Here is a 12,186-nt window from a genome sequence, read left to right as displayed (position 1 = left end):
ATGCGCTCTGCTCTTGTCAGCTAACAGCAGCTAATTTTTCTGTTTTTTTCCAGTACCCAATTCTTCTCAGATCAATGTCAAAGTGCCTCGCAGCTTTTTCTGCAAGGTTTTCCTCCACATACACTTTAAATCTCTGTCTTTGAATTTGAAATCCAATTTCCGTCTGGGTGCCATGCTGGTCCCAGTCCCTCTCCACTGAATCTTGGAAAATTCAGTCACTTGCACTGAACGGGAACCCTGTTTTGACTACTCTATATGCAATTTACACACTTATTGAATTAATTGACATATTTTTCTTAATATGAAGTCACCAAAATTCAAATACATGCCAGCCCAATTATTAACACATTTAAAACGATGTTACTGGAACTAATATATATCAATCATCCTCAAGAAGAGCTGCTGAAGTTCAAACAGAGCATCAGAAAGAGGAAAAAAGGTGATGTAAATGTCTTTGAATGTGGCATGGTTGTAGGTGACAGAAGGGCTGGTTCAGAAACTGCTGATCTACTAGAATGTTCACGCACAACCATCTCTATGGTTTACAGAGAATGGTGTGAAAAGTAGATATTATCCAGTGAGCGGCAGTTCTCTCGGTGAAAATGCCTTGTCAGAGGTCAGAGGAGAATGGCCAGTGGTGCCAGTGGTCCTGAAGGCCAACAGAGAACTTAGGCTACAATTGGCACAGGATCTCCAAAATTGGACGGCGGAAGTTTGGAAAAACGTTGCCTGGTCTGATGAGTCTTGATTTCTGTTGCAACATTCAGATGGTAAGGTCAGAATTTCTATCAGCATGGATCCATTCGACTCATTCCTCATATTTTCTTGACGCACTTGGTACCAATTGAGCACCTTTGGACCACATCCAAAATGTGCTCTATTGGATTGAGATCTGTTGACCATTTGAGTACAGTAAAATCATTGTCATGTTTTGGAAAGCAGTTTGAGATGAGTTAAGCTTTGTGAAATGGTGCGTTATTCTGCTGGAAGTAGCCAATAGAAGATGTGTACACTGTGGTGGACAGGGATGGATATAGTCAGCAACAATACCCAGAAAGGCCATGGCATTTAAACAATGCTCTATTTGTACTAAGGGGCCCAAAGTGTTCCAAGAAAACATGCCCCACACCATTAAAGCATCAACAGCAGCAGCCTGAACCGTTGATACAATCAGGATGGATCCATGGTTTCATGTTGTTTACGACATTCACACACAGTAGGCACAGCTTACGGGAACAATTTGGGTGAAGTGTCTTACCCAAGGACACATCGACATGGACTAGCAGAGCCGGGGATCAAACCACCGATCACTGAGCCACAGTGGCCACAAGAACAGCGAACAATGGCTCTAATTATTCCGCAGGCTGAGGAGGTTCAAGTCTATGATAGTACTTCTACAGGTGCGCCATTGAGAGTATCCTTAACGGCTGCATCCCTGCCCTCAACCGTAAGGCTCTAGAGAAGGTGGTGAAAACTGCTCAGCAAATTAACAGGATGGAGCTGCCATCCATGGAGGATCTTTACACAAAGCGGTGCAGGAAGAAGGCCAACAGAATTATCAGAGACCTTAATCACTCTAGCCACAAAGTGATCTGCCTGCTGCCATCCAGTAGATGGTACTGCAGCAGCATCCGGTCCTGCACAAGCAGGCTCAGGGACAGCTTCTTTCCGCAGGACATAATACTTTTGAACTTAGCTCATCTTTAACTTGCATTATTTCATGTGTTAGATTATGTTTATTTACTTGAAGTTTTTATTTTCTTTAAACATTTACATTGCATTGTTAGAGGGAACCTGAGATCTATGATTTCCATTGCCAACATCTGCTTCGCTGTAATTTTTGTACACATGACAATGAAGAATGAACTTGGTTCCCAAGCTTGGCGTTGGGTTACAAGATAAATGGAGTAGAGTGGAAATATAATGACTGGGAGATGAAAGTAGAAAAGTAATATTTGTTTTGGGACTTTTCTTTCATATATGATTTCTTTGGGGTAAGGTTATGATTATATTGGATAATTTGACCCCTTTTGGTCTTGAACATTCGAAGAGGACCAGCAACACATGACACTATATAAAGGACAGCAGGCTTAATAAATCTTTAACAATGCACTGTATTTTATAAACGTATACATTTTTATGTTAAATCATAACCTGAAACGTAACTAGTAGCTATATCTGAGAGATAAATGTAGTGAGTACAATATTTCCCTGTGAAATGAAGTGGATAAAAGAATAAAGTAGGATAAAATGGAATTACTCAAATAAAAGTACATCAAAATTTTACTTGAGTGCAGTACTTCTGTCAAAAAATTGCCCAAAAAATACAATTCCAGCTCTCCTCCCTTTCTGTTGAGCCAATAAGCTGGAACCATCTCGGCTTGGTTCAGACTTCAGCATATCTCTGGTTACCCTGTGAGGTTCATGTGTGTCTGGATCTGTACCTGGTCTGTTAGTTGCAGCCATGATGAAGACCTGCCGTCGAGTCTCTAAGCCATCCATCTCTGTGAGCAGCTGGTTGACCACCCGAACACTGGCTCCTGACTGAATACACACAAACACTGTTCATACACACATCACTAAGTCACTACAAAAGCAAGCTATATGAACCATGATTACACAGTAGATCACATGCAGAAATCAATGTGTGGGTTGCTCTTATAGCTATAGGAAATGTGATCTAAAAAAATGTTTTCTATCTTAAGAAGATATTAAATCTTTTTTTCTGTTAGGAGCAGTTTCTAGTTATATGTGGCAACAGTATAAAGTCGACAGTTCTGGTAATTGGTGAAATCGTAAAAGTTTAACTTTTGGTCTTTTATGGTACGCTTAGGTATTTGATACCTATTACGCTTAGGTACTTGATATTTGATTGTTAAGGGCAACATACTGATGGCGTATGACTCTCATCAAAGCACACAGTTTTTTATGCCTCCACACAATCGATGACAAGTTGTTTGGAAATGGCAATTTTCTATGTCCCAGGGTGGATGTGCATCACCTCACCAGAAAGGAAAGGAATTATATCTCAATTACTCCCTGGTTACTCACATTCCTGCTACTGTACCCTGACTGCTTCACCTGTCTTTATGATGCATTTAGTGTGTGCTACTGGCATCAACTGACAGGATGCTCCACAATGTGGCTGGTGTGTTGTATTGTAGAATCTGATGTTTTGAACATGCTACAAGTCATGAAGTTCATCCCTCTCACCTCATGGCCTGAGCGGCGAGGACACAGAGCATCAATCTCGTCAAAGAAGATGACACAAGGAGCTGAGTTGCTTCCTCTCTGAAAGACCTGTCTGACAGCCCGCTCACTTTCTCCCACATACTGCCCAGACAAGCACAGAGATCCATCAGTTAGTGCAGGGGTCGGCAACCTGCAGCTCTTCAGCCCCTCTGTTGCGGCTCCCTGAGTCTACATCCACATTAATACGTTTTCGTTTTAAGATGATCTCGGTCCAGACTAAAACGCCTGAAATCGAATATCACGTGACTATTAATGTACACTGGGCATGCGGGTGGTTGCCGGTGTAAACAGGAAGTAGATTGGTTGCTCAAAGCCGCTAACTTGACTTCAGACGGCCGCTCCGTAGGTCTGATAACGCCGCGCTGCTCGCTAATCGCTCCAATAACGGCTGCTTCCTCCGTAACAATGCAGACTTTAACAGAACAACAGCTGCTAGTAAAGACAACATGGTCAGTAATACCTGTAACCTCCGTTTTCGGTGCTTTGAAAACTCCGGCGTAGATGTGCGTCACATCCTATTACGTCGCTGCCAAGAGCCTTTCCCTGTAGGTTGCTAATCATAATTTTCAGACCTCCACCCTCGGTAAACTATCAATGGATAAATCCAAAAAAGAAAAGTCACGGAGGAAAATAGAGTTTAATTCTGCGAGGACGTATTCATTTATTTTCACTGCCAACGATGCTGTCTTGGCTTACCTGTATGCTTGATATGTGCAAAAAATTTAATGTTGAATTTCACCTCCAGAACAAGCACACAGCATTTGCTGAAAAGTATCACGCTGGAGATGAGCGACAAAGAGCGATTTCTTAACTGCTGCAGCAAACTAAAGTTTTTTTCTCCTCTTCTTAAGAGTTTGATATTGTTATAACAGGTAAAATAGCAACAAAATGTCAAGATTTGTCTTTATTCTTGTTCGATACTTTCATAAAAACAACAAACTATAGTTTTTGTATATATAATATTATAACTATATATAAAACTTTATAAGCTGTGGTATCAAATAGCTTTTGCAGCTCCAGACAAATTTTATTTGGTGAAAAATAGGGCAAAATGGCTCTTTGGATTGTAAAAGTTGCCGACCCCTGAGTTAGTGGAACCACATAATATTAACAACAGCCTTCTCTGACTCATGGTGTAGTGGATAAGGACAAAGAAGATGACCATCTTTTACAATATATAGTGCAACACAAACTGGTAGGAGATCATGAAAACAGGCTGAAAACCACCAGCTACTGATGCACACTGCTGCGATACTAGCAGAACAAACTGAATGAGTCAGAAATAAGTCAGTATCTGTTGGCTATACTATAATCCAACTGCACAACAATGCACAGGGAGACTCTATGAACAGCTCAGTGACTCACCATGTTGAGCAGCTCTGGACCTTTGACAGAGATGAAGTTGAGGCCTGACTCGTTGGCCACTGCCTGACAGGAGACAACAGAGTAACAGTGAAAAATCTGACCCCACATTTTTACTTATTTAGCCCAGATTTAAGGCAGCAAAACAAAAACTTGAAACTTTTGTCAAAACATGCTGGAACAATTTCTTCACGAAGAACAGTTCCATCGGCCCAGCACATATGTGCAGCATCTCTAGCAGATTGCCAGATACAGTCAATGAGCACAGGTTTTGGTGTCCATACAGGCACAATGGTACCAAATCTGGCAACCAGCAGTTGTTACATAACAAATATTTCCAGCATGCAACTCTTCCTAAATCCACTTTCATTTTTGTCCTTTCTACTTATGTATGGACATTGGACAGAGATTGGCGTTTCACCCTCCTTCAATTCTTTATGCCAAGCTGGGCTAACCACATCCTGACACCAGCTCTGTACTACACAGACATGAGATTGATCACCTCATTTCTCTCATTAAGAAAGTAAATCAGTGCATTTTCCAAAATGCTTAACTATTCCTTTAATAACACATATGACTGGTTATGCCTGAATGATACCTGATTTTGTATCAAAATGCTTAAGATGCATCATCAAAGAACTTGCAGATGCAGGGAGCTTCATGAACAACTTAAGTCCTACGCTCAGCTCTCTGAAGAGGTTTGTTTTGTTCAGGGGCATTCCTTGGACTGATTACAAGAGGATTGAGAATGCAATAACAGGACTCAGAAAAAAAATATTCTCTAAATAATATAGATATAAATTAGCCATTAGAAATCTGTATAAATTGATCGTTCAGGATCTATTTTGATTACAAATAATTTGTGAAAATTATTATATTATAGAATTACAATTATAGAATACTAGATATTGTAAGGCTAAACATTTTAGATAACACTAAGACTGTTTGAATATATTGCAGTGCTGTATTACTCAGTATTAAGTTCACTACCACTACTTAATTATGAGGTATAATTAATTGTGTTGGTGTGATGGGAAACCTTAGCCAGCAGTGTTTTTCCGCATCCTGGAGGTCCAGCCAGCAGCACACCAGATGGAGCACTGAGCCCAAGAGCCCTGAACTGCTCTGGAGAACGCACTGGAGCCTGAAGGACGGACGGACACACACACACACGCGCGCGCACGCGCACACACACACACGCACGCGCGCGCACGCGCACACACACACACACACACACACACACACACACACACACACACACACACACACACACACACACACACACACACACACACACACACACACACACACACACACACACACACACACGTCCATCAATGTACACCAAGGAACCCTGTATGTTCATTGTGTAACAGCTGTGGATGATGTCACCGTCAGTACATGTCAGTGATTTGTATCCTACAATAGGAGTAGAATCAGTCAGATCACAGTTTGACTGGTGCATCTAAACTTTTCTCGAGAATTCATTTCTAATATATTAAAAGGGATAATGTTCCCAGTTATGGAATAAGTCAACAGGGCAATCTATGGATACACAGAAGATTAACCAAAGAAAGCCTTACTGATCCTGAATAACATGTCATAACAAGACCACACAGGAGAGAGCTTTCTCCATGCAGCAGGGGGTCAGCTGAGTCATAAGTAACAAAGGATGACTAAAACCAAGTCCAGGGTGACTCAGAGTCAACAAGCTAAAAAGACGAAGGCAAACAAGATTAAAGTTGTGATTGGTTTTTCAGGAATTATCAAAATTCCTCCACACCTATGACTTAAGTTTGTAAACACATGTGAGAGGGCCACAAAAGATATGATGATAATCATCTTCATGTCTTAAGTGCAGTCTGGTCAGTCTGGATCAAGGATGTTAATCATGAAGAAGCTTAGTTTGTTTACCAATATGGCCATGGTGAGTTCCTCTCTGATGTCCTGCAGGGCTCCCACATCCTCCCAGGTGACATCAGGCACGGTGGCAAAGCCCTCCCTCTTGGCTGAAGGCTGAACACTGGACAGAGAGGCCAGGAAATCTGACATGAGGATGGACAGGCCAGCCAGCTCTTCCTCTGATAGTGTCGCAGTACTCTTTAACAATTGCAGCAGGTGCCACAGATCCCCCTGCTGGACACATAACACAACTCATTAGAATAACAGGAAAGCAAGAAAGACATTGTAGTCTAAAGGCCCCTCAACCAAAATTCAAAACACAGAACTGGAGATGGCTATCATTACGTGCAGCTCAGTTTTCAGGTGCAGTGCTGCAGTGAGGTGCAGCATGTGCTGTGATTGGTCAGTGGGCGAGCACGTGACTATCATGAAATGAAACTTAAAGAAGCTGGAAAAGCTTAGTTGGAGTAGTAAGAGTTAAAATTGAAAAAAATTGAAGAAATTATGAAATTGTTTGCATTTTGCTTGGTGTAGATTCTTTTTTTTTTTAACACTCAATGGCTGAAGGAGGAGAAACGGATTTGCGAGTTGGGATTTAACCGTGGGATTAAACTCTTTGTCAACAAAGAAAAGAGGATGAATTTGTCTTTAAGTGATAAGCATTTGTAAAGTCAACTGCGTTTGTTTTTACATCTGCAGTAGCTTTAATATGCTTGTTCATATATTATTATTTGTACAACTTGTTTTTATGAAGATGGATTTTTGTTTGGTTTTATATGTGATAGGAACTATTGTTACGTCCAATGTTGCTCTGGGGACATATTTAGCCAGTGTTGCCAACTTGGCGACTTTCTCGCTAAATCTGGCGACTTTCCAAACCCTCATGGATTTGTCAAAAGCTACTAGCGACAAATCGAGCGACTTTTTCTGGTGTTGTTGGAGACTTTTCTGGTGTTTTGACTCTGACGTGAAAGCATGTACCAAGCAGCGCGTGCTGCCGTGAGCCGCCCCAAAGCACTCACAGGCGGTTACTCTCACAGCAGCCTGGTGCAGCAGTCCCAGCTGCAGTCTCGGCGTATTCTCTGCAGTTTGTGTAAAAATGAAGCCAACACCTGTAAATACACTAAACAAATAATAACCGTAGCTGTGTTTCAGCTGCAGGACAGCAGTGAAGGCCCAGGTATAAAATGCACGGCCCGCCACTGCCTAATTGCTCTACTACTACCACTACTACTTTTACTACTATTACTTTGACAGTAAAATCGTTTAGCTTCAAGCTTTTCCTGCATTGAAATTCAGCTCTTAGCTTCTCGATAATACAGTTTAGCTTCCAAGTCTGCCAGTTAGACATTTCTCCCATTTCTGTATTTTCAGCAATTTTTTGGCGATTCATTTCAGCTTTCAGCATTCCAAAGCATTTTCTGCAGGAAATGCATTTTCTAGTTTTGTATAAAATACAAATCCCTGCTTAAAATCTTGTGCCACCAAAAAATCCAATAAACGGCTTAACTACAGTGCTTGCACAGCAAATATAAAATTACGATTTTAAAGAAAGACTAACCTATCTAATAGGTATTTTTTCTATATTCCAACATTATAATCCAAGACTTACACAATTTTTTAAATTTTAATTCACTAATTTTTCTTAAAAGCCCTGTTTATATGGTTAAAAAGAAGATTGCATTTCAATGATTGCAGAGTCCTGCCACAGGTTTTTCATGACTAACCGTGACAACTTCTAAAATTACGAAACAAAATGTATCAAATACATCAAGTCTGAGGCCACAGCTAAGAAATCTACAAAATGAACAGAACATGGAGTTTCTGTCTGATGAAGCACAAAGACAGCATTGTGATAAAAGTGTAAAAAAAAACACTTTTTTTTTATCACTTTAGTGATAATCTGGGTCAAACTTTAAAACAGACCAAACAGCCACAAAGACAGATTTCTCATGGGTTTTAAGGTTCTGTAGGTTAATATTAATAAAGACAAAAAATGGAAACCAATAGTTGGTAGTAGGAAAACACATCCGTAACATCCAAACACGAGTCAATGTGTATAAACATTGACGACAAAGGTTTCTATGAATAGACAAAAACATGGTTTTACATGAAGTAGGAGTACCTGCAATTTCTTTTTATATTACATTATGACTGAGCAAGAGGTCATCTGCCAAAGGGACAGTTTCATACTAAGTGTCTTTTGAAGTGTATTATTGGAGCTCCCCATACCTGCAGGTGACTCTGTCCCGACTCTTCTTGAGGTACAGGGTTGATGTCTGTTGTTTGTTGCTCTCTGACCTCTCCATCTGTCACAGCAGCCTCAGTCTGACCTCTGCTTGTTAAAAGCTCTTTAGTAGAGCTCGGGCTTTGGCTCTGTCCTCTTATTTCCAGCAGAACCCTGCTTACAGCACTCATGGCAGCTTCACGGCACAGAGCCATAAGGTCTGCACCCACGTAGCCTGGGGTGAGCCGGGCCAGCTGCTGGTAGTTAAAGTCCTCCTGCAGCTTCAGCTTTCGACACAACGTCTTCAAGATCCTGACAAAGCAGAAGACATTCTGTGTGAGTATCAACAGTCAGAAAGTGTGGTCATTTGGCAAATGCCTTAATCTTAATGATTTGCATATATTTCTGTGTTCACTTCAAAGAATGACGAATCTACTGGAAACACGATTTAAAGCAATTGTAGTCACAAAGCTAACCACTGCATGATGTGTGTATTTATTGACATGAATAAATGCTAAATATAAGAGATGTACAAATATTTTATATATTATGATGAATAAATGATGGAAGTATAAAAGCAGTTGATATGCAACACTGTGACTGAAATTAAAGTTGAATGGAAAATCAGGAAGCATAACAAAATAACAAAATCAGCTGTGAACTATAAAGAGAAAAGTTGTAGAAAATCTGGAAATTTAGTGATGATATATGATGCTATGACAAACCCATGCCCCCCGCACATTTTCTTTCAAATTATGAAATTTGTTCCATTCTGGCCATGATTGAACACAACAACTGAAAAGCATCTCTTACGCCGTAAACGACAGCGGTCATGGCATCTGGACTTAATGGAGTGCAGGCTAAAGTTAAAAAGAAGGCTCCTATGGCTTTATTTATACACTGCTATGCCCATCGGCTGAATTTAGTGCCGACTCAAGGGGTCTCAAAGCTGAGAGAATGTAAAATATTTTTTTCCCATCTCAATGGCCTCGCTGCGTTTTTTGCCAGTTCCCCAGTGACACCTGTGTGGCACCAACACGGTGGCAATATAGCTCTAGACTGGTCAACACGTTCTTTGACAACAGAGCTGCCCTACAGGAGCTTTTTGAGCACATTCTGGAGCATGTATGATGAGGAAATCCAAAGCCCATCTGGTTATGTTTTTTGCTGTCCACTTTCCATGTGCTTTTTGGAGTACTACAGAACAAAAAACTGGACGTACAATTCTGTCTGAAAAGAGTGGATGAGTTTTGTGACAGAAAAGGGACGGTTTGCGGACACTTTTGAGTCCACTGTGCGTGAAACAGGTACCCCAAGCGCACGGAGAGGCCAAGCGCAGGGAGACATGCATACACCTAGTATATATTTCTACTTACGTAGTATATATATTTCTACTCAGTATATTGTATTCATGCATAAGTAATTTTGCTCTGAACTTTGTTGAACTTCACCGTGTCTCTGTTGTGCAAAAGAAGAATTCTCCCTTGCCTGTTCACATAGATAACTAACTGTGTTGTATGTTCCAGCGCCAAGGCCTTTGGGCCACTTGTTTTGGTTGCTGGCCGTTTGTTTTTCATTGTTGTTCCTATCAGTCAGACCGAAATGTCTGTAACATTGGCCATCGGCCCCCACCGTTGCTCATTCTGTATAAAGAAAGCCTGTTCACTCTTTTTTTGGTTCTTCCTCACTGAGACTGTACGCATTCTGTTGTGATGATTGAACCTTCTCTGCGTAGAGAATAAATACTTAAAAGACAACCTGGGTTTTGGTATTATGTATTTCAGCATTAAAAGACTCACGCAAAGCGGGTATAGGAATGTTTTCCACCACAACAGTGAAATTCATGGCGAGCGGAGGAACTTCAGAAGCCCCCGGCATCATCTAAGTCGCAAGTTTGGGAGCATTTTGGCTTCCCTGTAACTTATAATAACGGGATGAGGGTGGTGGACAAAACCGTTACGGTATGTAGGCATTGTTTAAAGAGAAAAACATACGACAATACATCGGGCATGTCCACACATATGAAGCGCCACCATCCTGGTCTGTCAGCAACGGGGGCCAAGCCACAACAACAAGGTATCATCGCAGCATTTAAGAAACCGTTTGTGGCAGAATCAAATCGGGCTAAAGCTATTACAACATCTATTGGAGTCTTTATTGCTGCAGACATGAGGCCATGCTCCGTTGGGTAAAACAAAGCACATTGCGCTCCAGAATGCCTTGATGGTCTTGAGATTTCATTGTACCTTGCACAGATTCAAGACACACTGTGCCAGATGCAGCAAAGCAGCCCCAGAACATAACCGAGCCTCCTCCATGTTTCACAGTAGGTACAGTGTTCTTTTCTTTGTATGCTTCATTTTTGTGTCTGTGAACATAGAGCCGATGTGACTTGCCAAAAAGCTCCATTTTTTTCACATCTGTCCAAAGGACATTCTCTGAGAAGCTTTGTGGCTTGTCAATATGCATTTTGGCAAATTCCAGTCTGCTCTATGTTCACAGACACAAAAATGAAGCAATGTGCTGCCCAGTGTCAGAAAGCAATTCAAAAGCAATGTCTGATTTTCATTAGTTAATTTTTAGTACATTTTGATTTATTATTACTTTATTATTATTATTATTACTCAGTTTCAAGTTATTTCAGTGACCATTGTGGGTTTTTCTTTCTTTGACGGAAGGATACCAACAATTTTGTCCACGTGTGTATATGACTGGCTGATAAGAGTATTTAGGTGTGGCGTATGTCAATAGTGAAGAAAAGGGAAAGATGATACCCAAAATTATTAATAGCTGTGTGACTGTGTGAGCTAAAAGGCAAAAGAAGCCCAATTCACCAAATGTCGGAGAGGCAAACTCATTAAACTGCAATAATTAAGATCAGTGAATATGGTGGAATAGTAGCATGAGAATATGCCAGAGGAACCAAATTCTGGCTTTTACTGCATCATTTTATCCAGTGCATGCCCCCGGACTATTAGTTTTTTTTTTCCATATCATTGTGGTAAGCCACCTGATTACTGTAAACAACCTTCCTGTATTTGTTGGGAAATTGCTGTAGATAAAAAACATAAAACAGTGTATATCATATCTTACAGACTTAAAAAAAACACTAGTCATTGGTGACCAACCAAGATCTCTTACTGCCCTCCCACCCCTTTTCCTTGACAGTCACTTCATATTTTTAAAATGTGCTATAAAATAAACTTGCTATTGCTAAAATGTAAATACCAATTACTTCAGTTATTGTTTCATCCCATTCTGATTTTGGGTCTAAAGGCTGCTTAAAAGCAGTGGGGATAAGGAGTTGGGCTCCAGTTTGTTTTTTCTTCGTCCCAGTGATCGACACAACTGGGTGATGCCTGTGTTGGATGTGTTAGATGCGTTTCCATTCACATACTCTACAATGGTGGAGCAGTGCTGGCACGTTTCAACCATAAACTGGT

At 40.7% G+C, this 12,186-nt stretch overlaps 1 protein-coding gene across 2 annotated transcripts in view; it reads right to left on the bottom strand.

Annotated features, from left to right (window-relative positions):
• The window catches only part of nvl (nuclear VCP like), a 42,482-nt gene that overhangs the window by 5,539 nt on the left and 24,757 nt on the right, over positions 1-12,186 (bottom strand). For both annotated transcript variants that reach the window (XM_079169288.1, XM_079169289.1), the window contains exons 14-19: positions 8,749-9,055; positions 6,529-6,750; positions 5,654-5,758; positions 4,618-4,680; positions 3,214-3,333; positions 2,445-2,544 (exon numbers count right to left, since the gene is read on the bottom strand). In XM_079169288.1, coding sequence (XP_079025414.1) covers positions 2,445-2,544; positions 3,214-3,333; positions 4,618-4,680; positions 5,654-5,758; positions 6,529-6,750; positions 8,749-9,055 — 917 coding nt within the window. The remainder of the gene's footprint in view (positions 1-2,444; positions 2,545-3,213; positions 3,334-4,617; positions 4,681-5,653; positions 5,759-6,528; positions 6,751-8,748; positions 9,056-12,186) is intronic.

Source organism: Pholis gunnellus (genome assembly GCF_910591455.1).
Source record: "Pholis gunnellus genome assembly, chromosome: 11".
Classification (NCBI taxonomy): domain Eukaryota; kingdom Metazoa; phylum Chordata; class Actinopteri; order Perciformes; family Pholidae; genus Pholis; species Pholis gunnellus.
Note: the sequence above shows the minus strand (reverse complement) of the source record. Positions and strands in the feature narration are given on the sequence as shown.